The 27,892-nt window shown below is 58.9% G+C and overlaps 9 protein-coding genes across 9 annotated transcripts; 5 read left to right on the top strand and 4 right to left on the bottom strand.

Moving 5' to 3' along the window:
* Positions 1-4,633: 4,633 nt before the first annotated feature.
* Positions 4,634-7,110, bottom strand: GGS23DRAFT_354547 (AMP-binding enzyme). The gene is made up of 2 exons (XM_051513170.1): positions 7,106-7,110; positions 4,634-7,040 (listed from the first exon to the last, which is right to left on the bottom strand). The coding sequence occupies exon 2, from the start codon at positions 6,768-6,770 to the stop codon at positions 5,025-5,027; it is 1,746 nt and encodes a 581-aa protein (XP_051374492.1). The 5' UTR covers positions 6,771-7,040; positions 7,106-7,110; the 3' UTR covers positions 4,634-5,024.
* Positions 7,111-7,971: 861 nt separating this feature from the next.
* Positions 7,972-9,368, top strand: GGS23DRAFT_354490 (enoyl-CoA hydratase/isomerase). Its single transcript, XM_051513169.1, has one exon. It carries the CDS (start codon positions 8,205-8,207, stop codon positions 9,033-9,035), a length of 831 nt encoding a protein of 276 aa, XP_051374491.1. The 5' UTR covers positions 7,972-8,204; the 3' UTR covers positions 9,036-9,368.
* Positions 9,369-10,245: 877 nt separating this feature from the next.
* GGS23DRAFT_603305 (trichothecene efflux pump) lies at positions 10,246-12,416 on the top strand (the record flags this gene model as incomplete). The annotated part of the gene is made up of 7 exons (XM_051519461.1): positions 10,246-10,380; positions 10,438-10,519; positions 10,605-10,937; positions 11,008-11,175; positions 11,239-11,480; positions 11,559-11,645; positions 11,739-12,416. The coding sequence occupies 7 exons, from the start codon at positions 10,246-10,248 to the stop codon at positions 12,414-12,416; spliced, it is 1,725 nt and encodes a 574-aa protein (XP_051374490.1).
* A 1,962-nt stretch (positions 12,417-14,378) lies between these two features.
* GGS23DRAFT_603304 (glycoside hydrolase family 43 protein) lies at positions 14,379-15,734 on the top strand (the record flags this gene model as incomplete). Its single annotated transcript, XM_051519460.1, has 5 exons — positions 14,379-14,544; positions 14,681-14,862; positions 15,006-15,149; positions 15,186-15,239; positions 15,339-15,734. 5 exons carry the CDS (start codon positions 14,379-14,381, stop codon positions 15,732-15,734), a joined length of 942 nt encoding a protein of 313 aa, XP_051374489.1.
* Positions 15,735-16,501: 767 nt separating this feature from the next.
* On the top strand, positions 16,502-18,008 carry GGS23DRAFT_616883 (CAP domain-containing protein; the record flags this gene model as incomplete). Its single annotated transcript, XM_051520816.1, has 2 exons — positions 16,502-16,683; positions 16,922-18,008. 2 exons carry the CDS (start codon positions 16,502-16,504, stop codon positions 17,559-17,561), a joined length of 822 nt encoding a protein of 273 aa, XP_051374488.1. The 3' UTR covers positions 17,562-18,008.
* GGS23DRAFT_554119 (alcohol dehydrogenase) lies at positions 17,474-19,818 on the bottom strand. The gene is made up of 5 exons (XM_051515511.1): positions 19,796-19,818; positions 19,659-19,719; positions 19,386-19,508; positions 18,981-19,275; positions 17,474-18,811 (listed from the first exon to the last, which is right to left on the bottom strand). Exons 4-5 carry the CDS (start codon positions 19,264-19,266, stop codon positions 18,075-18,077), a joined length of 1,023 nt encoding a protein of 340 aa, XP_051374487.1. The 5' UTR covers positions 19,267-19,275; positions 19,386-19,508; positions 19,659-19,719; positions 19,796-19,818; the 3' UTR covers positions 17,474-18,074.
* Positions 19,819-21,002: 1,184 nt separating this feature from the next.
* Positions 21,003-23,285, bottom strand: GGS23DRAFT_354396 (DUF605-domain-containing protein). Its single transcript, XM_051513168.1, has 4 exons — positions 22,809-23,285; positions 22,619-22,719; positions 22,408-22,535; positions 21,003-22,345 (listed from the first exon to the last, which is right to left on the bottom strand). The coding sequence occupies exons 1-4, from the start codon at positions 22,909-22,911 to the stop codon at positions 21,391-21,393; spliced, it is 1,287 nt and encodes a 428-aa protein (XP_051374486.1). The 5' UTR covers positions 22,912-23,285; the 3' UTR covers positions 21,003-21,390.
* Positions 23,286-23,563: 278 nt separating this feature from the next.
* GGS23DRAFT_554109 (uncharacterized protein) lies at positions 23,564-26,528 on the top strand. The gene is made up of 2 exons (XM_051515510.1): positions 23,564-24,401; positions 24,467-26,528. The coding sequence occupies exons 1-2, from the start codon at positions 24,240-24,242 to the stop codon at positions 25,790-25,792; spliced, it is 1,488 nt and encodes a 495-aa protein (XP_051374485.1). The 5' UTR covers positions 23,564-24,239; the 3' UTR covers positions 25,793-26,528.
* On the bottom strand, positions 25,964-27,540 carry GGS23DRAFT_616873 (ribosomal protein S5 domain 2-like protein). The gene is made up of 2 exons (XM_051520815.1): positions 26,891-27,540; positions 25,964-26,764 (listed from the first exon to the last, which is right to left on the bottom strand). The coding sequence occupies exons 1-2, from the start codon at positions 27,217-27,219 to the stop codon at positions 26,083-26,085; spliced, it is 1,011 nt and encodes a 336-aa protein (XP_051374484.1). The 5' UTR covers positions 27,220-27,540; the 3' UTR covers positions 25,964-26,082.
* Between the last annotated feature and the right edge of the window lie 352 nt (positions 27,541-27,892).

Below are 27,892 nucleotides of genomic sequence, written 5' to 3'. Positions count from 1 at the left end.
TACCTAGGTATCACTATTGGGATGAATCCTTCGAAAAAAAAACACATCCATCTGCAAATAACCGCCTATGAAATCCGCATCTCACCCACCTGCGGCGGGGGGACGAGAGAATACCTGAGTACACATTCGCCTGCGTAGCCTGAGAATCCCACCACCGTCGAAATGGTTCGCTATTGAGGCACGGCAGAATGATGTATCTGTTTGTATGCGAATGCTTATGCTAATGCTTCCCGCGGGAATCGGCATGCACGGCACAGCAGGATGGATCGACGGATTAATTAAGCAGGCCCCGTCGCCGACCGCATCGTGGACGAGCTGCTCCCCAAGCCGTGGCGGAGAACCGAGACCAAATGCCTCGAGTTCGAGCTCGCATCGCGTCCCGTCCGACCCGCTTGCCTGCGCTTGAAGACAATACCCCTGAGAAAGCGAGGGACACCTAACCTGCAAAAGAAAGGCCTTCGAGATTGGGACGACTGGAGGAGAATACGTACAAGTGCAGCCAGCGCCCTCGCGGCCGCTGTAGCCCGCGCCTAAGCTCCAATTAGAGCGATCCTTCGGCTGGGATAGGAAGGAGGATATCCCGAATCGAGATGCCAGGAATCGCCATACGCCGACGACACCCGCCCCCCTCCAGGGCGCTTGTGGGAAAACCTTCCGGAGGCGAAGGGCTAGTAGCGGAGTGGTAATAGACTGAAGAGGGGATAGCCCAGGGGGGGTTTGCCGAAGGGTCGTGGTCGATTGATAGGAAGACTGGGCTCCTCCTATTTTAGGGACCTTGCCGTGCTTCGGCACTCCTTAACGGCGCAAAGCAGCCTAGCCGCGTAGTGCAGAGGAACGTCGTAGCTAGCTAGTTCGAAGTACGAACGCGCAACTAGGCTCTTTAGAGCCACGCTTATATATCAGACAGATCCGTCGCCATCGTCGGAGAGTTTGGACAAAAGGGCAGAGGGTTCCGCCGTCGATAGCTTCAGCATCGAAAGTCTCGACATACCTCGGCCAGGGGAACCTGGACGTCGAGACTCAACGCTCTGCAGCGATAAAAGCGGGAAGGATTAAGATGATGTGACAAGAGATATAGTAACACAATTAAGAAAGCAACTCAAGCTACGTATGACGCATGGCGTCCTAAGCAGGGTTGGTTGACCTTGAGGGAACGTCTATCGCGAACTCTGCTGTGGGGAATGGGACCGATCTACTCGCTCGACGAAGATACTCCCAAGGTCGCTCAAAGGCTGGATCGCATATGCCGTTCCCCGGGCTATAATGACTCTCTAAAGCATCCTGATCTCTTCCCCAGTAGTCTACTTCGATCTTTTTCGCATCGAGCGCAAGACTTAGCCTTGTCCGACGTCCCTCGCCGTCTGGTGATAGAGCATGGGTCGAATCCATTATGAACACTGCCGGCCCCTGCTGCCCGGGCACCTTGGTGGTTTCGGTATCCCGAGTTGAGAGGGATTGGGGGCCAGCTAAGTAGGTATTGCGGACTTTTCCTACAACGAGAACAGGCAGGGAGTCTTAGCAAATGCGCCTCGCCCTCCTCATGACCAATGCCAATACTTGAGTTTTATAGGGATTGGTCTTTGCGAGATGGAAATGTGCTAGTCGACAATATCGGGTAACCCGGCGGTGTTGGAAGTTCCCGAGTTCTAATGCTATGCATAGGTGTTTTCCGCCTTTTATTATAGCAAGTCAGTATAGCTGATATTACAACATCGCCTATCGCAGTAATATCTCATATTACCTGCGGACTCGGGACTTCCGGGGTAAAGGGCGTATGCTTCTCTAATATCTATATTTAATGCATCACGTACCTGCTATCTCGGGGACGTCGTATGGAAGGAAACGACAAACATATCGTCACCTAATTCATGCTTGTCTAGTTTGATCTCTCTTACGATGTCTGAGGAATACCAGCACGTTTAACTGACTTTTATTCATGAATGGAATCCTCCTTGCCATTCAAGACGTAGACGGGGTCGGCTTGAGACTAAAAACTACCGCGTGGATATTGAGATAGCGCAGACAACTCTTCAGGATATTGGCTGTTACGATAGCATTTCTAAAAGCACACGACTCGAGCAATGTATAGGGAGCCGTATGTATCCTTTGACAACAATCTACAGAGATGAATCCATAGACGACACGTCACGGGGAAGGGGATGATATGGTAAGCTGGAAGATTATCCAAGATACTTCCGCATAGCGTAGAAGCCGGCCATGGTATTACCTAGTAGGGGGATCATGGCAACGGACCGACACAGCCAGGGCGCGATCTCGGCCGGCAGCGATGTCGAGACGCGGCATCCTTCGATATTAATCGAACCAGATTCGTTATTCCGCACAGTGTTACGGCGTATCCCTCTCTTGATCCCATATCGAGTCGAGCGTAGCAGCATCTCCCGTGGCCGTCAGTCGCCGGCACAGCCTTCCAAAAACCCCAGGAATAGACCGATGGTTGAATTGCAATCAACATAGAGAACATGTTGCACTGGTCTTCCTTGCCAGTGGGGACAAGCCTCGTGATCCTGGAGTTACTTGCACTGGAAAGACGTGGCCGGGCTGCTTATGCTTTGGTTTATGGAGAAGGGTCAGGATTCACCGAGAAGATGAACTTCGGTCGAACGAAGCTGTAGGCGTTTTGCCTGGGTGACAGGGGGCACATGGTTAGTCGACAGAGGTGGCTCGTAATAAAGGGCATATGGCTGAATATAAAACTTCAAACATACTTCTTGAAGTTGTTGATGCTTCGAGTGGCGATGGTGGATATCTAGCAAAAGTTCGACCATCGGTTGAGCGATCTCGAAACTCTTTAATGTTAATACTGCATTGACCATTTGGGACCAAGCCAGCCAGATAAGCTGTCAGTATGTGTTGACGAATTTTCGGCCTATCTAATATAGGTATGAAAACATCTAACATGTCTACAAAACCTAATAGGCAATGGGCCTGCTCCTCACCGATACCTACTGCCGTGCTCTACAATCCTTTTCTTTCCTCCTAGCTGGCTAGCCACCCTCTAGTTAATCTACAGCCTTTCCTACAATCTACTCGCCCCACGCGCAACTCATCAACCCACGTGTTGCTTGGAACTAGCCACGCGACATCTCGTCCAACGGTTTCTTGGTTAAAGCCTTTGACGAGGCTCGAAGGAAAGGCGACCCCCGTGCATTGCTGTACGATTATGTTAGTGACCCTAAAACACTATACTACTATGTAGGAAACATATCTATGGCCTGTCATTGGGCAGCCGTGATAGTACGATAAATGTCTTTGTAATTCTCCTTCGTGACCTCCCGTGCCGGGTCGGAGGTTTTTGTGCGCTTACTGACATGGCTCGGCCCGCTGCTGGCTATTCCGTAAATGTTAGTATGGATATATTAAGGAGTACACGGTTCAGACTTACCGCTGCCCGGGGCGTCTCCTTCCGCCTCCTTACGGGAGGAGCACCCGGCGGCGCCACTGCCGTAATGGCAGCTCGCGCAAGCGCCCTTTCCAATGCCGTACATTACGACACAGCGCAGGAAACCTCCGTTCTTCTTCGCGCGGCCTCGGCAGAGAGTGGGCGAGATAGGTCGAGGCTGTACGGGAGCTCGCGTCTCTTGGTCCGCTTCGTTCTGAGCTCAACGTCGCGCATCAAGGGAAGGCGGTAACATGTGGGTTGATCTTGCCGAGCACCAACGCATTCCCGTTTCGGTGAGAGCCGTTGGCAGCGCGTCGTCAGTGGCCCGGAGAACTCATCCTAATCACCAGCTCAGTGGTCGTTCCATCCGGATGTTCCGTCAACGAACCAGGTGGGGTCCAGTGCTTTGACTTGGGAGTGTATAGCTGTGCCTGCTGCCGCGACTCCGAGCATACGTGGGAGATAGGCAGCGCCTTGTTGTATTTGTCATTGTTGTCTGTTGAGCGTTCTCCATCGGCCTGAACGATGCCTGGTATGTCCCCATGCTCGCCTCGCTAGATCGACTCTAATATTCTTTTTTTCGCCGCACCAGAACGTTCGTGAGTAGGAAGCATTAGAAACACCGGTGTTTACTAGTTCTAGGAGAACCTTGAAAATATTACTGTCAAGGTTCTGCTGCTGCCAAGCAGGAGGTCCCGCCCATACAAGCCTGCGTACTGGCGGTGTTGGTGTTGGCGGTGATGGTGGTGAAAAGAAGAAGAACGGAGGAGAGGAGAGGAGAGCAGAGGAGAGCAGACGACGTTTGATACTCGACAAAGCTGTTCCAGGAGACGGAAAGAGCATCAGTGTGGCACCTACCTGCTAGCTACTGCAGTCTTGAAGGGAGCGACGACCGGTGCAAAGTTCTCGCCGATAACTGCAGCAGGAGCCGCCGACCTGGCTTGGGTTTGACGAGCCTCACACAAGCTACGGTACTGTTCTGCTCTGGCCTCTCGACTCTTCCCTCCGGATCTGCCGCACGGATGTAGAATCGACGGCCACAAACGACACCAAAAGCTGTTCGAAGTCGAGGCTTCTATCGAAACAATAGATCTTGGAGCTGTATTCCGCGTCGCTACGGGGTTGTGTGCTCAGCTGCAATGTCAAACCATCGTGCCCCTTATATGCGGAGCAGGGCTAGGCTTTGGGCCGGAATAGTAAGCATAACCCGCCATAACTGTTGATACCCACAAGCACTTATATCTGCCGCGAGGAGAAGCCGAGAAAACTTGCTAAGGAGGATGTAATAGGTGCGTATCCTTTAGAAGTAGCCGCGGCTAGAAGCCTACCGCGGGGTGAAAACCTATGGGCTCTTAAGCGTGGTCGTGTCGATTCGACATCTCCCCCCTCACAGTATCACGATTAGAGGACGTGGTCGAGACGGTCGAAGGTGGACCGCTAGCAGAAATAAGACGCGCTGGTTTCTCTGGAGTCATTGAAAAAAAAAAGGCCATCCAGCCTACGCGTAGACCGGGCCGATACGAGCCTCGCGGCGACAGAAACGATAAGAATAACCGCACGGCTTCGCGCATACCGCCCGCTGCTCACTTCTATTTCAAGGCCCCCTTCCTCTCTTCCTCCCGGCCTACAACATCGCCTTCCTGGGCTCCGGATCGAGCGAGCAGAGTCCGTCCCGCATGGCGGCCATCTCCTGGCGGAGTACCTTGCCGGTCGCGTTCCTGGGCAGCGCGTGCACCTCCCAGACGCCGCCGCGCAGCTTCTTGTAGCCGCTGACCTGGGTATCGACGTGGCGCTGGACCGCGCGCAGCGTCGTCCGCCGCTCCACCTCTGGCGCCTCCGCGAGGCCTCCGCGCAGCACTACCCACGCCGTCGGCAGCTCCGTCAGCCCCCGTTCGTCCCACGTCGCGCCGGCCCCGACCGCCTCCACCGCCGGGTGCGTCCCCGCTAGCGCCTCTAGCTCCGACGGCGACACCTGGAACCCCTTATACTTGATGAGCTCCTTCGTGCGCCCCACCACGCTGACCCTGCCTGCGCCGTCGATCGTGCATACGTCCCCCGTGTTATACCACCCCTGTGTCCCCTCCTCCGATTCCCGTCCCCGCTCCTCCCCTCTAGCCATCGGGAGCCCGAACGCGCGCGCATTCGCCTCTTCGTCGAACGCGTACCGCCGCGCGATATTAGGCCCGCGTAGCCATAATTCGCCGGGGCCGCCCTCGGGGGCATCGGTGCCGCCGCCGGTGGTCCTAAGACAGGCCTCGACGCCGGGGAGCAGGCGACCGGTGACGCCGCGCGGTGCCGGCGGGTCCGCGGTGTGCTGGTAGGCGACGTAGCCCGCGGCTTCGGTCATGCCGTAGACCTGGACGAGGCGCCAGGGGGCGCGGCGAAGCAGGCGGCGTTCGAGGTCAGCGGGGAGCGGCCCGCCGACGTTGATGAACTGGGAGCGGGAGAGATCGGAGTGCCGTGCGACGAGGTCATCGTGCGCTGGGTCCGCGAGCTGCTGAAGTACAGATGGCACGCCCTGGAAGCTCGTCGCCTGGTCAGAGGCGACGAGCCGCAGGAACTCGCTGAGCTCGTACCGCGGCATCGCGTGGTGCAGCATGCCGGCGTAGGGCCCGAGGAAGAGCGGCAGCGTCGTCATGCCGATGTGTGCCCAAGGCGTGAAGGCAACCATGCGCGAGCGCGGGTGGAACTGGGTGCGGTCGTGCGCGAGCAGTTGGTGGCAGTTCGCGACGAAGTTGCGGTGCGTCAGCTCGACGCCCTTGGGCTTGCCCGTCGTGCCTGACGACAGGTGGATCGAAGCGACGCGCGTTGCGGTGTCGGACCAGTGCGGGACCAGTAGCCGGTCCTCCGCGATGAAGTCGTCGGGGAAGTGAGGGAGCTCCTTGGCTCGGCTGACTACCGTCATGAGACGCGGCCGTGCCCAGCTCACACCGCGGTCCGCAAGCTCTTTCCTCGCGACCTGAAGGGCCTCTTCGACGGTGGGCAGCACTACGCCGTAGACCACGACGAAGTGCGGTCGTGAGACGGCGAGCCCGTGGCCGATCTCGGCGGCTCTAAGGGCGTGGTTGATGGGGCAGAAGATGCCGCCAGTCCAGAGGATCGCATGGACGGCCTCGAGAAAGTCGACGCTGTTGGGGAGGATGATGGCCCAGCGCGCTTGGTCGGGTGGGTTGCATTTGGTCTGGATTCCCTTTGCAATCCTGGCTGCTCGTTCGCGCAGCTTCCCGATGGTGATACTGCGGTTCGTGAGACTATCCTTCGCGATTAGGTGGGATTCTGGAAGGTCTGGGTAGGCAGAGGAATGAAGGAGCTCTGTTAGGTTCTGGTCCTTAGAGACCTCTATGGTGTCAGAGCGGTAAATTCTCATCATTCCCTTGGTATCTCTCGAAACGACTGGAACGGCGGAGAGAGTCCTAGTAGACCTAGAGAGCCACCACGACGAGCTAGCGATTGAGTTGGGATCGGTTGCCTACGTTGGCAATGGATATTGGGAATGGAGAGCAAGTCATCGCCTTGACACTATCGTCTCGACTCGGATCGGGTCCTTCAGCTTTGCAAGCCATGATCCGTTCGGAATCCCTCCCGCACCCATCGCCACGCGGGCATGTAGGCGACAGTGCCCGCGCGTATATCGTAGTCACTGTACGCGGGAAAGCTACATCAACATCGATAGGCCGGACTAGATTCGCCATTGCGAGTCTGTACCTACGACAAACTCAACGGGGTAGCTCTCGGTGCTTATCCCCGAGCTAACATGGCTCGGCATTGCAGCTAGATGAAAGGGCTTGCCCGTTGCGACGCCACGGTGTGGTAAGTGCCGAACCCCAAGTAGCATCGGACGGGCAGCGTCAGGACCGGCGGCGGGCTTTGCGAGGGGAGGGCAGGTTGTGTTCTGACGAGCAGTTCTCCTCAGCAAGGATTCCTGTCAATCAGTTACTCATGCCCCTAACCGTGCGCGCCCCATTACCTACATAATGGAAGTGGATTTTGTAGGTAGGTACATGGGTACAAGTTCTTTGGAATAATCCTCACTTTTGAAGAATCACGGCGGAATTCAATCCGTCAATTCATCACTTCTCCTCTTCTGCCGCGCCGGCCTCCAGCTGATCACAGCCTGCTTCCGGATCACAGTGGTACATAGCACAGCACAGCAGCATAGAAGCACAGCAGCACGGCATAGCACGGCGTCACGATATCTACTCCATCTCCTATCGACTCGACCTCAGCGCCTCCGAGTCGCTGCCGAAGTGGGACATTTGCCAGGGTTGCTGTCGCTGGCAGCCTGTGGCCTGCGTCGCGATGGCTCCGAGCGTGCTGGCGAGCTTCCGGAATCTGCATCTATCATAGGCGATCCAACGATGCCCCGGCTCCTGTCCTGCACAGGCTCGCATACGCGCACTTATTCGCGGCCGCGGCCAGCCAGAGACCCCATCCGGCCCACCCGTGCCGCCTCACGACAGCCAAAGAGCACTCGATGCTCATTATAGGGATATCCCGTATCGCGACCCTAATTGGTGGCATAGCACCGGTGCTCCAAAGAAGGGATCGGAACCCGAGGTAAATCAGGTTCTGACCAGCCACAGGTGTGAAGACGGATCGCGCACCAGGACACCGAGAGCCACGGCAGACAACATAACAAACCTGCCCATCTGCCTACCTGTACCTACCAGAGAGAGCCTCTCTCAATCTCGACCTGTCTCACCCTCTCGCACATTGCCATCCGATTCGACTCCGCATTCTTGCCTTGCCTTTTGGCTAGCTTGCTCCCCTCACCACTACGGCCCGCCTGCCTACACCTCCCGCCATGACGCCGACCGAAACGCCTCCACCGCCCACGCCGGCTTTCCTCAAGCTGTCCTACCCGGCCCCACGCGTCCTCTTAGTACGGATGGACCGGCCCAAGGAACTGAATTCTATGTCCACAACGGCCCAGTGGGAGATGGATTCCGTCTGGAAATGGTTCGACCACGAGCCCCTCCTTAGCGTCGCCATCATCACCGGCTCCGGTCGAGCTTTCTCGGCCGGTGCCGACCTCAAGGAGTGGAACAACTCGATGTCTGACAGGGCCGACCCGAGGAACCGTATGGGAAATGCCCCCCCCTTCAAGCCGTTAAGCCGCCGGCTGGGAAAGAAGCCCATCATCGCCGCTGTCAACGGGCTCGCCATGGGCGCCGGCTGTGAGTTCGTCATCAATTGCGACCTCGTTGTCGCCGCCGAGGACGCCTATTTCGCGCTGCCCGAAGTGAAGCGGGGCGTAGCCGCCGTCGGAGGGGCGCTGCCGAGGCTCATCCGGACCATCGGCCTGCAGCGCGCGTCCGAGTTTGCGCTGACGGGTCGTAACGCGACTGCCCAGGAGATGTTCCAGTGGGGCGTCGTCAACAAGGTTGTGCCCAAGGAGTACGTCGTCGAGGAGGCCGTGCGGCTCGCCGAGATTATCGCGAAGAACAGTCCCGATGCCATCATCTGCACACGTGCCGGCCTGCGCCAGGGCTGGGAGACGGCGAGCGTCGAGCGTGCTGCAGACTGGACACTGGAGAAGGAATTCGCCGAGCTGCAGAAGGGCGATAATATACTCGAGGGCCTCAAGGCCTTCTCTGAGAAGAGACTGCCGCGCTGGAAGGCGAGCAGGCTGTAGGCTGGGGCCGAGATCCTCCCGTCGGCGTACTTCTTCCGAGTCGACGAACGGGCTGTAGTGCTACGTCCGCGAGTCAAACGGTGACAGCCCAGGATCAGGCCTGTTCTGGGACCTCACATTGTCCACGTGTGCACTAGCCCTAGGAGAAGCAGGGTTGCCCATACGAAAAGTTTGGGGGAGGACGACTTCCCACATGGAATACTTACCATCATATCTATGTACTCGCCTAGGTTAAATCGTGTCATGTGGTGACGTCTTGATAAGGCACGACATAGCACGGCAAGCTGTTCACATACCCCTAAGCGACATCACCCCCTCGATCAGGGTTGTATACCAAATAGTCTATAAGAATCTACCTGCCTACTTCATTTTCTATGTTGCGTCCAACCGTGGTTGAACGCCCTTCACTAGCAGGCTCGTAGCGAAGATCTTTTCTCGTCTCTGCATAGTCGCATATTATCGGCGCGGTCTTCAGTAAAGGGTCCTATATCGCGAATGCTACGTAGCACGGCGGAGAAGAAGTACGCCTTGGCATATGCAACTATACGGATAACGAAGAGGTATTGGATGGGTTCGAACTACCGAACACTCGTCTCTCGACGCCCTTATACCCTGTCCGAGGCTTCCCGACTCGCTTTGTAGTAACGAGAGCCGGCTTTACCAAGGATGGCGCTGCGTACGGTGGCATCTCAGCACGCAAGTCATTGCCACAGGAACCGAAGGGCCCGCTCCCCCGGCTTTCGCTGCGCTAGTGCTCACCTCCCTCCTCCAACACCATCATTCTCCAATCCAGCACAGCTTCTCGTGCCTCTAGTTATCAGGAGCGAAGTCTAGGTGGTATTAAAAAAAGGAAGATGGCTCGTTCGGGCCTCTTTTCCCCCTGTCCTTCCTCGGTAAAATCGCCGGCTTCCAGCTGCTAGGGGAGGTTAAGTCTGATAGACTAGCCATCCTAGCTGGAAATGGATATGTCTACGTACGAACTCTAAATATCCCCCGAGGAGGCCCTGGAAATCGGATGGCTTGTCTACGCACTTTACCTTTTCCGCAGTCGATCGCCGACTTCGTCGTCTGTCGAGAGGCGGCGCAGCTATCTCCTCTCCTCTTCCTCTTGTTTCCCCTCGGGCAGACTTTCCCATTCTCCTAATCTGAGAGCGCATCCAACCACGGCGCACTAGGCTAGGCTACATCTTTGATGGCGACAGAAAGGGGTATGTCGTCGGCTGAGCGACTCGAGAAGCTCGCCAGAGAGGCCGAGGATGATGGGTCCTCGATCCAGTCGGCAGCGCGCGGAGATGACCTACCGAAGGGTTACTTCTACTCTGTAGGGTTTCTGGGGGCCATGACAGTGAGTGGTGGGAATGAGAGGGCATTCGTTGTAGGCGAGGACTGACGGGAGCGGGAGGGTTTCTGCCTATCGGCCATCTCGGCCTTCATCTTCCTGTTGCTGCCGACAAATGTATTGACTTACATCAACGCAGATATAGGTGAGTTTTCACGGCTAAACCGGGACACGGAGACGTCAGTTGGTGAAGCCGATATTCTATCGAAGTGAAAATAACGGGAATCTAGGCCCTAGCCCCTATATCGCCTGGGTCAACATCGCGCGGACTCTCGCCCTGTCCTTCACTTACACGATCCTCGGCCGGCTGTCCGATCTCTTCGGAAGGCGATGGTTCTTCATCGGGGGCAACATCGTCGCCCTTGTCGGCACCGTTGTCTGCGCGGCTGCTCAGAACGTCAACAGCCTGATCATAGGCAGCGCGATCTACGGGCTAGGTGAGACCGCCCAGTTGAGCTTCAACATAGCCATCGGTGAGCTGGTGCCGAACAAGCACCGGCCGATGGTTCTGTCGCTAGTTTTCATGACCAACGCGCCCATCGCCGGTATTGGGCCCATCATCGGTAAGAGGCTGTTTTCATCATATGTATTTACTTCTGGTCAGAAAATCGCACGGCTAACCATGGTCGTTAGCTCGCGCAATGCTGCAGAGCCCAAACATGGGATGGAGATGGTGCTACTATCTCAACATCATCGTGGTTTTAATTGCAATAGTGCTACTATTCCTCTTCTACCACCCACCCACATTCGACCTTCTACACGAGCGAAAAACCAAGCGTGAACTGCTTCGCAAACTCGACTGTAAGTAATCATAACATCCCCCCCTTTCTTTTTCATAAAAATAAGAGGCTCATGCGGAAACAGATGCTGGAATTTTCATGTGGACGGCCAGTCTCACCCTGCTGCTGATGGGAGTGAGCTGGGGCGGGACCATTTACCCGTGGAATTCCGCGGCGACCATATCCTCGATCGTCATCGGGGGCGCGCTCCTTGTCGCGCTCTTCACCTACGAGGCGTTCGCGAAGCTCGAGTACCCGGCCATTCCGGTGCAGTTCTTCGCCAACCGCGGCTTCATTAGCCTCGTTGCTTGTGCCACGGTTGCGACGGTTAGCAAAACTCCCAGTGTATCTGCCATTATGAAGAGGGGTAGTATAGGCTAACTCCTCCAACCTCCCCCTTTCCAGATGTCATACTACTCCGCCGTCCTCCTGTGGCCCCAACAAGTTCAAGCCCTATACACCACAAACATTGCATACGCGGGCTGGGTCTCGGTAAGACATCCCTGAGGACGGACAATGGGGCGCTCGATATGGGTATGCCAACCCACACACTCACAACAGCGCGCTAATCTATCCCTCACATAGTGCACGGTAGCCAGCGCGACGGCGCTCGGGCAGGCGTTCGGCGGGTTCTTCGTGAGGTGGGGGGGCAACGTGCGGTACTGGATCATCTTCTCGACGTTCGCGATGGTCGCGTTCGTGGGGGCGTGCGCGTCGCTGACGCCGCAGACGCTGGGGGCCGGGATTGCGTTCACGATGGCGGGGCCGTTCTTCGTCGGCGTGATCGAGGTGTGCGCGCTCGCGCTCGCGCCGCTCTTCTGCCGCCCCGCCGACATCGGGCTCGCGTCGGGGCTGCTGGCCTCGATCCGGTCCGCCGGCGGCTCCGTCGCCGTCGCCGTCTATAGTAGCGTGCTGGCGAACCGGCTCGCGACGACGGTGCCCGCGGTCGTCGGCCCCGCCGCCGTCGCCGCCGGCCTGCCCCCCGACCGCGTCCCCGCCCTCGCCGCCGCCCTCGTCGGCAACCGCCTCGCCGCCTTCCCCGACCTGACCCCCGCCGTCCAGGCCGCCGTCGCCGCCGCCGCGCCCGCCGCCTACGCCCTGGCCTTCCGCACCGTCTACCTCGCCAGCCTCGGCTTCGGCGGCATCGCCATCGTCGGTTGCCTCTTCTCTCAGGACGCCCAGAGCGTCCTCACGGACACCGTGCACCGCAGGATGAACGGCAAGGCGTCCGGGAGCGAGAGCCGGGACAGCGTGTCTGCGTGAAGCGCTGGCGGACGGCGCCTGGGTGAGGAGAGAAGACACACGAAAGAGTTGTTGACGAGGTTGTTACATAGATCTACTCTCAACTTCACCTCGGGGGAGAGCTTCGTGACACGTCTGAGTTTTAGTGGCCCACGTAAGCTTACTATTTGCTGTTAAGAAATTCTTGTCGGTTACGATAGATATGCCCGTGCTACTATAGATACTAGATCCGGTAGCTAACTAGACCATTTGCTATATGCACTCTATTTCTGCGGCCACAGCTGCTAGGCTATCTTGCTACCAGCGAAGTCCATCCCAGTTCTGAGTCTATAGACATGTAATTAACACGTATGGCTCCACGTAGCAAGTAATGTAACACTATCTGACTTTGATTGCCGCTCTCCCGCTCCCTTGTTCTGCTCGAAGACGGGGGGATGAAGGATGGCCTAGGAGAACCTACAGAGGCCACAGATAGGGGGACGCCTAACATATGTAACCAGAATATCCCAACACAGCGTGTTTATGGTTATCCCGAGACCCAGATACTCGAGTTGCCTCAATCTTGTCCTCACCTACGGGTCAGTGAAATATCCAGCGGGCATCTCCCGTACAAACCGGTAGACAATCTAGATGTAGTAAGTTCTCTTCATTCACTTCTTATTGGATAAAAGTTGGTACCATCTAGGTTACGTGTTTAAGATTAATATACCTATGCTTCACTGTTACCTCCTCCACACAACAAACGCCGGGCCAGAAATTCGTATATAGTAATTTAAGGCCATCTGTAGCAGTGCGACGCTGATTCAATGTATCCTAAACCCGAATCGACAGATGAACCCGGGAGATGCGCCGTCTTATAATAACCTGGCAGCGCGGGGTCAGGACAGCGCGCAACTGGTGTCTGAGACAGCGCAGACGACTCGAACCTCTTCGGCGCGGGTATCACCCGGAGTCGGCTAGGCGCACAAGTACGGGGAGTGAGCTCGTCCGTGTTTGAAACGATACGGTTTCGTCGGAAGCGCTCTCTTGAGCTACCAAGGAACTGCCGAGGAATTCTGAGGCAGGGAGTTGCGAGATTCACGCTCAACTCGTCCCCCGTCTTCTCAGACACGGCTCATATGGGTTTTGCATCCCAGAGTAGTCGTTATAGCTGGGGTGCGACGTGGGAATCCCGCCAGTTAGCTCACACAGGCGCTGGGAGAAGTTATCTGTGCCTGAGACCAGCGAGAGGGTTGTTGTGAGTACCCACGGGCTGCGAGGGTCGCGAAGGAGAACGGATGTACGTGTCATCAGCATGAAGTAGCGAGACTGGGGGGTTGACTAGGGACGCTTATGGAGCCTAGGGTGCGGCGAGCGATGTGTCGCTCACATTCTCAGGGTTATAAGGTGACCTCGGGGTCGGATTAAGGTAGACGCCTGTCGATCTAATCTCCTGCCGGCCGCGATGCTGGCTCGACTAGCTTAGTGTAAAGGCTCGCTACGCGATGCCTGATACATTGCTGAAAAGAAACATCGGTCTCGCTGTACTAGGGGAAGTATTAGCAGGCTTCAGTGAGTCGACCCGGTCCGTTAACAGGCTGACCCGGACAGACCCCGCAACAGTCAACACACGATCGCTCTGCCTTCTTCCAGGTCTTAGGTTTCGGTGTATATAGTACGTAGATGAGGTCGGTAATACCCGGGGAGCGGCAACCCCAACGATGTCTTTGCAAGTCTCACCTCTTTAGCATGAGGAAGAGGTTAGCCGAGCATAGTGGTTCCACCGGTGTCGCGGGTGCTCCTTATGCGATAACGGTAAAGAGAGGATGAGAAGACAAAGCCGCCCTAGGTATATAAGGCACCTAGGTCAATGGTTGATTCGTGGGAGCATGACCCTGTTTCAATATCTCTTCGCTTGTCTCCTGTGAATCTGCAGCAGTCTGGTGGGGGCTCTAGGGAAAGACATCTCACGATTCGCAACCGCTTGCTCTCAGCGGAATCAATATGAAGACACCTATACTCGTCCGTCTCGCGGTGCTTGCTTCGTGGTTGGACGTGGGCTCTGCCACGTCTCGAGTGTACGTCCCGAAGAAGAGATACCCCTTGGAGTGGGACCCGGGAGCTGTCGGCACGAACAAGACGACCGATGAGACCTACCTGCTCGAACCCCGTCACGACGGAAAACACGGGCGACCCCTTCATAACTAGATACACCGCCGCCGACGGCCAGGGCTGATACTTGTTCACGTACTCGACACAGATCAACATCACCCTGCGGCGCTCGAGATCCCTCACCGACAACTGAGACAATGCCGAGTCGCGAGTCGTCTTCAACCCGGATCCTAACAGCGGAATGCCCTGGTCGACCAACCTGTGGGCGCCCGAAGTGTACAACATCGCCAACAATTGGTACATCATCTTCACCGCCGCGCCAGACGACGACGAGCCGCCGCCGCTCCTCGACGCCCTTTGCGAGGATAACTGTCCCGTAAGTCGCGATCCCGATCCTGTCCCTCGCTCGTCGTAGCTGCAGCTTCTCAAGAGGCAAAGGGGGAGGGCAGTAGCCGCGACGAGAAGTCTGAGGGCTAGGCCGGGTCGAGAAGGCCCCTCGGAGCTAACGGGTCCCGGCAGGCGATCAACCACCGGATGTTCGTCCTCGCAGGGGACGGGCCCGACCCGTGGACGGCGGACTTCAGCAAGAGGTCTATGCTCGACACGTACGGCCAGTTCGCGGTCGACGGGACGTACCTGCGGGTGGGCGACGGGCTCTACCACGTGTACTCGTGCTGGCGGCACTAGTTCGAGGCGTAGCCGTCGAACCTATGCGTTACGCAGATGTCGGACCCGACGCGGGTAAACTCGACGGTGCTGGAGCGGGGGCTAATTAGCGCGCCGACGGAGACGTAGGAGCAGGTGCCGCCGGGGCGGGGGCGGCGGCTAGCGACGAACGAGGGGCCGGCGTAGCTAACGAACCCGCGGACGGGGCAGCACTTCGTGGTGTATTCGGCGGCGCGCTTTAATACGCCGTACTACTGCCTCGGCCTACTCGAGCTCGTCGGCGACGACCCGCTCAACGACCGGGACTGGCGCAAGCACCGCGACGGCTGCGTCTTCCACCAGAACCCCGCCGAGCGCATCTGCGGCACCGGCCACGCCAGCTTCACCACCTCCCCCGACGGCTCCGAGACCTACGTCGTCTACCACGCCGAGACCGAGGTCGACCCCGGCCCCCAGATCTACCGCACCGCCCGCGTCCAGCGCATCGACTGGGACCCGCAGACCGGCCGCCCCGTCTTCCCCAAGGCCGGGAATGGCCCGTTCCCCGTGCCCCCGGGCCAGCAGACCTTGCCGAGCGGATAGGTGAGAGAGGATCGGGGGACACAGGCAGAGTAGGCGTCTCGTGGCCGTAGTAGAATAAGGGATTCTTCTCCCCTAACTTGTCGCCTCGATGGACTACTGTGTCTCCGTTATACGCTGTCGCTTAGCAAGTGAGATATATTAGGTACCTACGTACCTAGTTGACGTGTGATATGTGTGAGTTTTCTCGCTACCCTGTCTGTAAGTAGAAGTTATCCGCAGCACAGATTCTTCAACGGCGGAATCCCTTATTCAATTAAATTCCACTCTCCTCCCTCATAGAACCATCGAGCGGCAATTCGTGCTGCCTAGAAACAGTGTTCGAGTGTCTCAATAGTTTCAATTCCCTCCTGTGCAAATGCTAGGTAGGTGAGCATCGCATCTACCTAATATTAGGTACCTACTTCCACCACAGCATCGCACCCAACCCAGCGCAACGCCGTCCCGTTTCTCCTCGCCCGCGGCCGACACCGATGATAGGCTGCGACGCGCCGACGCTCGTTTCTCCAACCGCGGCCCCGACCCGGAAACGGGGCGCGTCAGCGGGGCGGCTCTACGCGCCGAGATGGAGGGAGGCGTCCCCAAACCAGACCCGTCTACCTACGTAGGCGCCCAATTGGGGCGCCGCAGCGCCTGTCGATTCGTCGAGCCGGGGGGCTGCCACCATTCGCAGGCCTCGTCCCCTGAGTTCTTCTCCTTTGTCCTTTGCCGCCGCCAGTCTGTGTACGTAAGTAACCCCCTCTGCACCGTCGCTTTGCGCGACGGCCGGCATGCTTTGTGCGCGCGACGACGCGGAGAACAAGAAGCAGAAGAATACGTTCTTCCGGTTGTCCTTTGGCGACGGCAGCCGGGAAAAGAACGGGAAACAAAGCGATTCTATCAACAACGCGCCATTGTCCGCCGACGGCCTAGGTATCCCACAGTCCAGCCCGCCGCCCGCCGTGAGCTTCGCGTTCGAGACAATCGATCGAAGGACCTCTCTCGTCAACGCCATCTCCAATCTATACCGACTTCCTCACGAGCACCACCAATATCACTAACATCTCTTCTTCTCCTACCATCACTCACCTCTGCATGCACCTCCCTATACACCTCCCCGCCACCTCCATGGCACCTCCCACATCTCTCTCCCTCCTCCTCCTCCTCCTCGCCCTCCTCTCCCCCCTCCACCCACCCCTCGCCGGCGCCAGCACCACCACCACCACCACCGCAACCACCACCCACACCGCCACCGTGACCGTCCCCCCGCCGCTCCGCAGCGCAGAACCCTCGTTCGCGGACCCAGACCTGCTCGCCGCCGTCATCCTCGCGCGCAGCAACGCCGTGCGCGCGTACCACGGGGCGGCAGCGCTGCGCTGGAACGCGACGCTGGCGGCCTTTTCTCTCGCGCACGTGTGGTCCTCCTCGGCCACCGACGCGGACTCGTGTGCGATGGCGCGCGCGGAGGGCCCGCCGTACGGCGAGATCCTGGCGCTGGGGTGCGGCGGCGCGGCGGCGTGCGTGGCGCTGTGGGCGGCCGAGGCCGCGCGCTACGACTACGCCGCGCCCGGCTCCGCGCCCGCTGATACCGGCCACTTCTCCCAGCTCGTCTGGGCCGCCTCCACCGACGTCGGCTGCGCCGCCCGCCTCTGCCCCCGCCAGCGCGCCTGGTACCTCGCCTGCCACTACTGGCCCCCCGGCAACGTCCTCGGCGCCTTCGCCGAGCAGGTCGGCACCCCGCTCCTGGCTGTCGCCGCTGGGACGCCGCGAGCGTCGGGCGGAGGCGCCGCGGGCGTGGTTGCGGTCGTGGTGGTCGCGGTCGCGGTCGTGGTGTGGGGTGCTGTTGTGTAGGTTGCCCCCGGAGGGGAGGGAGAGGAGAGGGGAAGGGGAAAGGGGGGGAGGACGAGGCGTTAGCGCTGGATATGGAGAAACGGGAAATGATATATGATATTTGATACTAGGAGTTAAAAACTAGGATGGCGTTATAAGAGGTGTTCTGAACGCGAAGGAACACCAGTTTGTATAGGTATATCTACCTATTGTCAGCGGAGCATACTTCACCTAGAGAGGCGGATGATTAACGCGTGTCTGTAGGTATATAGCGATAGGGAAAAGTATGATCCCGTCGAAACGACCACATTTCTCTGCGTGCTTCGAGTCCTAGATGATGACCTCAGTGACAGCAAACGGATACGGCATCTTCACGATCAAATTCAACCCTATAAACGGACGCAGGAGCATCAACTTTTCTCTTCACATCTGACGCCTGGCTCCCAACCCCTTCTCACCTGCTCCGCCTGTCTGCCGCCCGCCGCTCCCTAACACCGCTGCAAGAAACGTACCGATCTCTGTCCCCTCCCCGCTTTACGGGATCAGCACCCCGCGGAACCGCACCTTTCCGTCGCCGCACGCCTGCATCGCGTTGGCTGCGTCGGCGAGCGGGTGCCTCTCGATGAGGCAGCGCACGCCGTGGTCGCGCGCGAACGCGATCGCCTCCTCCGAGTCGAGCGCGTGGCCGCTCGGCCAGCCGTGCACCGACGCCGCCTTGCTCACGAGCTGCTGCGTGTTGAACGCGACGGGCCCCACGGGAGCCAGCACGACAAGCTTGCCGCCGGGCTGCAGGCCGCCGACGAGCGGCGCGATCGCGTCGCCGTTGGGCGCCGTGGCCACGATCATGGCGGCGCCGCCGAGCGCGCTCAGCTGCTCCACCACGTCGCCGGCGCTCGCGTCGAGGTACTCGTGGGCGCCCAGCTGCTTCGCAAAGTCGCGCTTGCTGGCCCCCGAGCTGATCGCCACCACGTGGTAGCCCATGCGTGCCGCGTACTGGATCGCGAGGTGGCCGAGCCCGCCGAGCCCTTGCACCGCAACGATATTTCCCTGCTCGACCTGCATCTTGCGCATCGAGTTGAACACGGTGACGCCCGCACACAGCAGCGGCGCCACCTCCGCTGGGTCCACGTCTGCCGGCACCCGCACCACCGCCTCCTCCCGCAGCAGCACGTACTCGGCGTAGCCGCCGTCCATCGTCACGCCGTTGACCTGACGCGCGTCGCACATCTGGAACTGGGCGCGCGCGCACTGGCGGCAGGTTCCGTCATGGCCTGTGGAGACCGGCGCGTGGCGGCGAAGCAGTCAGCATTCAGTCTTTTGTGTTGAGGCGACATCTTCTTCCTTTGTCACCCTTAACGCGGCTCTATAAACCGGTTATGTGGGGGAGGGATGGAAGCTGAGTAGCAGCAAAAGGGAGGGAAGGAAAAAGGCGAAACTAACCTCCGTGCCAAGGTCCGCCGACGCGCTCGCCGCCCTTAAACCGCGTAACATCGCTTCCGATAGCGACGACGTCACCAACCAGCTCGTGGCCGGGGATCCGGGGGAACGCGTTGCCGAGGGCGCCGCTGGCCTCGAAGAGATCGGTGTGGCAGACGCCGCAGGCGAGCACCTTGACGAGCACCTGGCGGGGGCCGGGCAGCTTCAGCTCGACGTCGCGGATAGCGATGGGTTGGCCCGCCTTCTCGAGGACGGCGGCCTTGAAGGTCTTGGGCAGCGATGAGGCCATGGTGTGTAGCTAAGCTGGTTAGATAAAGCGGCAAAATTTTCTCTACCCCTCCCCCTCCCTTCTTTCTGCCCCTCTCTCCCCTTTCTCTCTCTCATTCTCGCCCTCTCTCACTCACTTACTTTGTTCGTATATGCGGGTGTGTGGTGGAAACTAAGGAGGTGGCCTAGATGGGATCGAGCCAGAGCAAGAGGGGAGGGGTCTAGTCGGTGATGAGGCCCGATATATATAGAGAGGCATACGTCCTTCGAGGTGTGTGAGCGGGTAATTAGGCCTCGACGTGCCAATGAGATTCTACGAAACAAAGACGCCGAAGCAGTGGCGCTCTCGAAAACCGGATAGGCACGTCGGGCGATGAAAGGTAAGACAGACGTGTGGTGTAGGGACGAGCTTACTTATCCTCCGTCTGGCGGGGGAGGACGGGAACGATGCGACAATGACGAGTACGTCGATCCACTAGACCGCCACGCGAGATCAGGCCAATGAGCAGTGCGTGTTGCATAAGTTGGTAGGTGAGCGGGAGGCAACCGACAGACGGGCCGCTGTATGTACTGATCGGAAGACGCGGCGTCGACGTGGAGGAGGACGCGGGCATCGCCGACAGCTTCCCCGCCTCTTGGGGCTAGGGCACACACCCCTTACGCTCATGACGCAGATCCGCAGCCGAGGTTTCGCGCCTCGTTTACCACATAGAGAGGACGTGTCATATTTTATGGGTATGGACGGTGAGTTAATGCGCGCTGGAATGTATGTCGTAGGTTCGTGGGGTGGTTAGTTCGGCTTCGCGAATGGAGGACGATGATGATATGAAGAGAGGCTGTATACCTACCTAGGTGACGCAGTAGGATAGGTGAATGTAGGTGAGTAACTAGGTACCTACCTGTTACCACAGAGTGGGGTTACCTAGGTAGCTACCTGAGCACCTCCCGTAGGCCTAACAGTCATTAACCTCTGGCCGATTTTACCTACCTACCTCAAGGCTAGTAACAGCATAAAGTCGCTACTAGATAGCCCAAGTAACATAGGGGTTATTACCTTAGGTACCTAGGTATGCCCTTCTTCGTGGCATGTCCATGTTCATCGGGTAAGATACCTCGTGATTAACACCTGCCTACCTCTACTAATCAGGTATTCATCGAACCTCGGAATAAGGTGCGTATTAAGAATCGCCCGAAGCAAGCTGTCTAGGAGGTAGCACCCGTTCCGTCCCGCCTTACGCACTCCCCTCCACGACCCCGCTTAGGAGATAATAACCTGCCTATCTTTACAGCCGAAACATATTACCTACGTACCACCTCAGTCAGCGCCCATCCCTTACCTACCTCCCACCTACCTCTCTGCGCGCGCCGATCGCCGCCCTTCCGCGCAGCGCCCTCGCGTGCGTAGCTTGCCCATCCGGCGCCTATTCCCGGCTCAGCTCGCCGCCCGACCCGCCGCTCGGCCCGCCGCCGGGCCACAAGCGCAGGTGGACAGCGCCAGGCCCGACGCCGCCTGCGTCGGCTTTCTCTATCCCCGCCTGCGTCGGCTTTGCCTATCCCTGTTCGCGTCGGCTTTCCTTATCTCCGCCCCCTCCTTACCCCCCACCAGGAGGGTAGGGTAGGGTAGGGAGGAGTTAGTTGCCCCTGGTTCTATTCGGACATAATAAGCATCTAATCTACCCTAGATAAGCAGGGAGGCGGGCGGGGTATACTCATAGTCAGCATAGGCTCTCGTCCGCCCGAATGCATGTTAGAAAACATACCCCTACCTAGTTTGCGGCCCCGCGCGCGCCAACCTACTAGCCTACGGTGAGCATAGTATAAAGACACCTAGACATCTCTCTGTGTCGGCGGGCTCGGAAATATAGTGTGTATTAATTCAAGCCGCCAGTCGACGAAAAATCCGAAATGGCCTTATCGTATAAGTATTACGCAGGTAGGCAGGCAGGTAGGTAGATGCCAAATACCTATCCCCGAGACAGGTAAGGTCCCCATCTCGATACGTACAACACCTAGCAGAACGGACGACTATGTAGGCTGGACGCTTAGGTAGGTTCACCTACTACGGCCTCTCAAATAATCCCCACGCCCCGACTCCCAGCCTGCCACCTCGCGGCGATACACCTCCTCCACACGCTATGCGCCGTCGTCACCGCGCGCCGAGGCTGGCTAGTGCCGCCTGCAGCTCCCGCACCGCCGTCGGCACGTCCTCGAAGTTGAGGGCCGATATCGCCCACTTCGCGTGCTTCTGCGCCTGCACTATCGTCATGTCGTCCGTGTTGTACGAATGCGACGGCGCGCTGCCGCTGCCGCTGCCGCCGCCGCCGCCGCCATACCGCTGTGCCGGCGCTGCGGCGGGCGGCACCGTGCTGCGCGCGGTTTGCTGCGGAGGAGGTTGATAGTGATGGCTGGCTTGAGGCACCTGGGGAGGGATTGCCGGGAGCGCACGAGTGGCCTCTGGTGGCGGAGACGTAGTCCGGTAAAACTCCTGAGGAGCCGAGGGTATCTCGCGGCCAGCGAACGAGTCGTAGCCCTCGTGAGAACTGGGGCCCCGTATCCCGGGAGGGAGGCCTGTCGGCTCAAAGATCGGCGGCCCCGGGGGCGGCATGTCCATCGTAGACGGTAGATCCAGGGTGGCTTGGCCGGGCGCGTCGGGAAAGTAGCTCCCCGGGTCCGATGTCGGCGCACCGGGAGGCACTATGGGCGAGACTTGTTCGGGGGCCATCGCAGCTGTCCCTGGAGGCGACGTCGGCGCGGACACGAGCGTTGGTGAGGTTCGTGAGTACGGGTTGGATGGAAGCCGCAACCGCGCCTCATCGTCCGAAGCATCCTCCACTGTCGCCGCGCTTGGACGCGCCATTCTTAGTACCGTCTTGACTTCGGGATCGGCCGGGTCGAGCAGCGGCATGGCTTCGTCCTGCTTCGCCTCGTCGTCCTTCGGATTCGACTCGTTCGGGTCCTTGCCTTCTTTGATAGCCTTCAGTATGCGCGCAGCATTCCATTTCGAATACTTGATTTTCACTTGCGTCTCGGCGTCCGGCAGGCCCCAGATGTTAACTAGCTGGAAGAAGGTGGCGGCGGCTTCGAAGGTGCTGGCTGTTTGTCTGTGTGTTTGGCAGTTAGCATACGTATACTTAGCGGCCTCCGGGCGGGTGAGGATCCGTACTGGGTGACCCGGTTCGCCTTCAGCGGACGAAGGGCTCTCTCGAAAGTCTCTTGCGCGAACTGCTCGACATATGCTTGGCCGGCGGCGTCGTCGAGGATCGCGTCGTTGCCGGCTTGCTGGTCCTTAGTCTGTAGGGAGAAGAGGGCTCATCGGTCAGCGGGTCGCCATCAGAGCAACGAAGGGGAAGCGCGCCCTGTTCCTCCCTCCATACCTTTTCTAGCTTTTCCATCAAAGTGGTGGTAAATTTCAGACAGTCGTCGTCTGCAGAGTGGAGTTGCTTCTCGAGAATCTGATTGACGGCCCAGTAGAGACCTAGCCGGTTCCCAGCGGTCAGCTCAGCTCCGCTCCGCTCACAGAGTCCCACGCTCTCGGACGGGCGCGAAGACAGTGGTAAGGCATACACCAATAGGACATAACCGGCTTCGCCGTCTCGAGCTGGGTGGCGCGCACGACGAAGGGCGTAATGCCGGCCTGTTTAAGCTTGGCAGGTATGTTGGCTGCCATGGTGAGATGCGCAGGCGCCGCGGCACGGAGAGCAGTCGGACGGTGGCAATGCGAAGGGGGGGTTGAATGTCGGTTGCGAGCAGCGTGCGAATGAGCGGGAAAGGTAGCCGTCCGCTGCGCTATGAGTAGGTATGTGATCGACCTAGGCACGCGGGGTGTATGTATAGACGAGCAGAGTAGAGCAGAGTAGAGATAAGTATTTTGGGCTTCGAGAGATTCCGGTTGAAGATGCGACTGCGATTGACCCGCGACTTATGAGTAGGCAACTTCGCCCAAGGTGCGTGGTAAATAAGGAGCTTACGCCACGGTGCTTATCATGCCTTATCGGGGCAGACAACCCCTCACCATCGAGCCACAGATCTACCCCGGCTTCGACTGCGAGCTGCCGCTGGCCAATCCATGAACATAGCGACCAGCTTGTAATTTGTATTTAGAGCTCGCAGCTCATGTACCGATTGGGCAATTCCGTGCCCGTAGGTATCGCTACTCCGGGTTGCCTATGGTACCTCTCGGTTACCCGCAATAGGCGTGACCGTCTATGCCTCCGTATCGAATATACCTACCTATAAAAATCACAATCAGCTAAAGAGTAGAAGAGGTGGTTCCTTTGATTCCCGATGCAATTCGGTATATTTCCCCCTTCCAGTACGCAGTCAAATCGTCTAGAGTCTTCTCCCGTGTTCGACGTGGTGTGTGGTTGAGAGGTAGGTAGGTAAGGCACCAGCTTATAGAGCACCTATGCATGTACATACAAGGTACACTGCCATGTACCTATCCGATGTAACCCAGCCGCCGTCCCGCACTGGCAGCACCAGCATCGGCAGCTGGCGAATGGCGTCGAATTTCCACCGTGGCCTTTTTCTCGATCGAGCAACCGGACAGCAACCCTACCGCCGGCCAGCCTTGTTATCCCCTCGACAGATGTCTGCCCACCTGCTCTGCTTCATTCTCCGGACTTGCATATCTGTCATGAACCCCGTTGGATATTTATAAACCCCATAGGCATACCCGCGTCTGCGAGGGAGGACCCGAGAGAGAAGCGAGAGTGATACGAGAAAGCCAGCAAACTTGACTGACCATTCGCCTTTTCATTTTTTTCCTTCTCTTCCCCCCCGATCCAAACTCACTCTGCACCAAGCTAAGGCTACCCGCGATCCTCGTCGGAAAGCTCCCCCACCACCTCTCTCTATCCCTCGAGTTTCCCTCGCTATAGCTAGGAGCCCATCGTAGTCGTCGGCGGCCGACCCGTCTTTCCATTTCTTTACGTCTCTGTCCGTCTCACCCGCGTAAACCACATAGTCGCCACCGTCCGTCCGTCCGCCCATCCGATGCATACCTTCGGCCTCAAACCCGCCGCGGCCGTGGCCGCTGTAGCCTGCCTCGGCTCCCTGCCGGCCGCGCAAGCTGCCCTCTATCTCAAGAGCTCCCCCGTAGTCCAGGTCGACGCCAAGGACTACGACAGGATAATCAACCAGTCCAACCACACTTCCGTAAGTCAGGTCCAGTAAAGTAAAAAGTCAAAAAAGCACCGTCTCGCTGACCGGGTCACCCTCAGGTCGTCGAGTTCTACGCGCCGTGGTGCGGGCACTGCCAGAACCTGAAGCCGGCCTATGAGAAGGCGGCGCGCAACCTCGAGGGCCTGGCGCACGTCGCCGCCGTGAACTGCGACGACGACGCGAACAAGCAGCTATGTAGCGCCCTGGGCGTCAAGGGCTTCCCCACGCTCAAGACGGTGCGACCAGGCAAGGGCAAGGGCGCCAAACCCCTCGTTGAGGACTACAATGGGCCGCGCACAGCCAAGGGCATCGTCGACGCCGTCGTTGAACGCATCAACAACCACGTCAAGCGCGTCACCGACAACGACCTCGACGCCTTCCTAGCCAAGAACAATGAGTCCGCCAAGGCCCTCCTCTTCACCGAGAAGGGCACTACCAGCGCCCTCCTACGCAGCATCGCCATCGACTTCCTCGACGTCATCACCGTCGCCCAGGTCCGCGACAAGGAGACTCGCGCCAACGAGCTCTTCGGCGTCGCTTCCTACCCGACCCTCGTGCTGCTGCCCGGCGGCGACCGCGACGGGCTCGTGTACGACGGCGAGATGAAGAAGGACGCTCTTGTCAAGTTCCTCTCGCAGGCCGGCTCGCCGAACGTGGACCCGGCCCCCGCGAGCGCTAAGCCCGCTGGCGAGAAGAAGAATAAGAAGAAGGCGGCGAAGCCGTCCGACAAGGACAAGAAGGCCAAGAAGGCGTCCTCCGCCAAACCCAGCGCCGAGACCGAAGCAGCGGAACCCGCAGATGAGGAGGAGACCCCCGTCGATGCCGCCACCGCAAAGCCGGTCGAAGCGGCGCCGCCCATCCCGGCGATCACCGACGCCGACGAGCTCGCGAAGCAGTGCCTGAACCGCAAGGCGCACACGTGCGTGCTGGCGTTCGTGCCGGCGGGCGCGCACGCGGACGAGGGTAGCGCGGGGTCACGGGCGCTGGCGAGCCTGGCGGCGCTGGCACACAAGCATGCGCTGAGCTCGCGGCGGCTGTTCCCTTTCTTCGAGGTGGCGGCCGACGGCGGCGCGGCGGCGCCTGTGCTCGCGGGGCTCGGGTTGGCGGGCGAGATCGAGCTCGTGGCGCTGAGTGGCAAGCGCGGCTGGTGGCGCCGCTACGAGGGCGCTGACTTCGGCCTCGAGAGCGTCGAGGCCTGGATCGACGCCATCCGCTTGAGCGAGGGCGTGAAGCATAAGCTGCCCGAGGGCTTGATCGCCGAGGAGGAGAAGAAGGCTGAGGAGACGAAGGCCGAGGAGACGAAGGCCGAGGAGACGAGGGTGGAGGAGAAAGAAGAAGAGGAGGAGAAACCGGCTGAGACGCCGGTTCAGCACGAGGAGCTGTAGATTCGCGGGACAGCGTTAGTTAGTGAGTGCGGGTTGGATGGTGCAGGGTATATATATATGATGCCGTGACTGCGCAAAAAGAGAGAGAAAAAGAAACCAAATATTCCGACGCCGCTCGTTCGTAACAGAAACCTTGGAGTTTACCTACCCGCACGAAGGAATTCGATTGAGACCGTGAACCTACCCGCCAACGCCAAACGCTACACGAATATGCCCCATCTACCTATCGTCTCGTCTCGTCTCGCCCCCTTTTCTCCGCCGCCATCTCATCATCGCTCTTCCATCCTTCGTTAATTTTTCCTCTTCCCTTTCCCCTTTCCCCCCTCCGTCTCCTTCTCGAGCCTATCCAGCACCTTGAGCGCCTCCTCCTGCGGCGCGTCCGCGTCCGAGTCCGAGTCCAAATCCATACCCACGTCCTCGTCGCTGTCGCCACCGCCCGTCGCCGGGACATCTGCGGCCCCGCCGAGGCCCTCGCCGGCCAGGACGCGGCGGCCGCGCCGCCGGACGGCGCGGTCGAGCTTGGCGCGCACGCGGGCGCACCCGTCGGCGGCGGCGGCCATCATGGCCTCGAGGCGGCGGGCGTCGGGGACGCGGGTCTCGCAGACGAGGGCGACGACGCGGTCGGTGGCGCCGAGCGTGGCGAGCGTGAGCCACGGCAGCTCGGTCTCCTCCTGGGCGTTGAGGTCGATGAGCGGGTCGGCGGCGTCGTCGGCGGCGGCCGCGGCGGCGCCGCCCCGGGCCGCCGGGGGCAGCGACGGCGCGCTGCCCGCCGTGCACGCGACCAGGTAGTCGGCCATGGGCACGCCCGCGTCGACGAGCGCGAGCGTCGCCGCGTTGAAGAGCGCCGCGAGCAGGCTCCCGTCCTGCGCGAGCACGTACAGAGACACGCCGATGGTCGACCGCGGGAACAGGTGCGTGTGCAGGTTCGCGGCGAGGCCGCGGCACACTGTCGTCTGTAGCTCTAGGATGCGTCTGCGGACCGGAGTGTTGCTGTCAGCGTAGGTGTGCGTCTAGCCTGCTTTTCTCGTGGCTTATCCGATGGGCGGGGGAAACGGGGGGGGGAGGAAGAAAGAGGGAGTCAAAAGAGAAGGCACATACTTGTCGTTGCGCGTCCTCTTCTTGCGGTCCACGGAGCTGAACCCGGCGACCACGATGCTCACGATAACCTCAGCGTTGCCCCCGGAGCCCGGGGCAGCACCACCGCCTCCACTCCCGCCGCCGCCGGCGCGCCTCTGCTGCTGTAGCTTGCCGTCCTCCGTTGGTCCCGCGACCACGCACATGACCTTGGTGTTCCCCATCTCTAGGTATGAGGACCCGTCGGCGGAGGCCTGGGTCCGCATCTGGGCGCGCATTTGACGTAGCTCATTCCACCGACGGCCGTCGACGCGGAGCAGGGCAAGGCCGTATGCTGATGTGTCGAGAGGCATGGTGGATGGTTGTATGATTATTTATTCCCCCTTCCTATTCTTATGCCTCTCTCTCCTTCTTCCGCTCTCTCGCCTTGCTTGTTCGCCAAGGAGAGACTTGCGGAGAGTGAGAGACGGCACTCGAGTGCTCGATCCGTTTACGGAAATTGTGAATGGGGCGAGGCAGGTAGAGACTTGAGAGTCGAACCTTGGAAATCGCTGCCTTGAAGACAGCTTAAGGAGCGTAAATTGGGTGAACACAAGACGGTGTAGGCGGGAGCTTTAAGGTCGGAATGTACCTGGGAGAGGTCGTAATGCCTACTGTACCTACGAGAAGTACTGGAATTCTTAGTGGGGCAGATAAGCAGATAAGATTAGGCAGAGACGAGGGTGTTATGCAGATTCAGATTATTGGATTAGCGATGGGTTCGGCGCGTGATACAGGTAGTAAGTTACCTGCCACCTGCAACCGTCTCATATACCCAGGCAAAACTCATATTACATATCCTGGGGTGAGTAAATCCTTGGATATCATTCCGTTACCTAAGTGCTAGATTTCATATTTGTGTAGAGTTTCCTAATGTGTATGGATAGAGGAGAATGTTATAATAGCGCATGACCGCGACCGAGAAGAGCGGACGCAACGCTAACTTGCCGGATGTAGGACCACGAGTTCCTCCCACCATCCCTATAG

The sequence above is a fragment of the Durotheca rogersii genome (genome assembly GCF_024521655.1).
Source record: "Durotheca rogersii strain YMJ 92031201 chromosome Unknown GGS23scaffold_4, whole genome shotgun sequence".
Classification (NCBI taxonomy): domain Eukaryota; kingdom Fungi; phylum Ascomycota; class Sordariomycetes; order Xylariales; family Xylariaceae; genus Durotheca; species Durotheca rogersii.
Note: the sequence above shows the minus strand (reverse complement) of the source record. Positions and strands in the feature narration are given on the sequence as shown.

What these genes read in the sequence shown, in the direction of transcription:
- GGS23DRAFT_354490 (XM_051513169.1), top strand. Translation starts at nt 8,205, where the DNA reads ATGACGCCGACCGAAACGCCTCCACCGCCCACGCCGGCTTTCCTCAAG.
- GGS23DRAFT_554119 (XM_051515511.1), bottom strand. Translation starts at nt 19,266, where the DNA reads ATGGCCTCATCGCTGCCCAAGACCTTCAAGGCCGCCGTCCTCGAGAAG. An exon ending in CGGCGGACCTTGGCACGGAG is followed by an intron (nt 18,812 to 18,980) that starts GTTAGTTTCGCC and finishes CGGTCTCCACAG; the next exon opens with GCCATGACGGAACCTGCCGC.
- GGS23DRAFT_354396 (XM_051513168.1), bottom strand. Translation starts at nt 22,911, where the DNA reads ATGGCAGCCAACATACCTGCCAAGCTTAAACAGGCCGGCATTACGCCC. An exon ending in TGATGGAAAAGCTAGAAAAG is followed by an intron (nt 22,536 to 22,618) that starts GTATGGAGGGAG and finishes TTCTCCCTACAG; the next exon opens with ACTAAGGACCAGCAAGCCGG. An exon ending in AAGGCGAACCGGGTCACCCA is followed by an intron (nt 22,346 to 22,407) that starts GTACGGATCCTC and finishes CCAAACACACAG; the next exon opens with ACAAACAGCCAGCACCTTCG.
- GGS23DRAFT_354547 (XM_051513170.1), bottom strand. Translation starts at nt 6,770, where the DNA reads ATGATGAGAATTTACCGCTCTGACACCATAGAGGTCTCTAAGGACCAG.
- GGS23DRAFT_616873 (XM_051520815.1), bottom strand. Translation starts at nt 27,219, where the DNA reads ATGCCTCTCGACACATCAGCATACGGCCTTGCCCTGCTCCGCGTCGAC. An exon ending in AAGAGGACGCGCAACGACAA is followed by an intron (nt 26,765 to 26,890) that starts GTATGTGCCTTC and finishes TCCGGTCCGCAG; the next exon opens with ACGCATCCTAGAGCTACAGA.
- GGS23DRAFT_554109 (XM_051515510.1), top strand. Translation starts at nt 24,240, where the DNA reads ATGCATACCTTCGGCCTCAAACCCGCCGCGGCCGTGGCCGCTGTAGCC. An exon ending in ACCAGTCCAACCACACTTCC is followed by an intron (nt 24,402 to 24,466) that starts GTAAGTCAGGTC and finishes GGTCACCCTCAG; the next exon opens with GTCGTCGAGTTCTACGCGCC.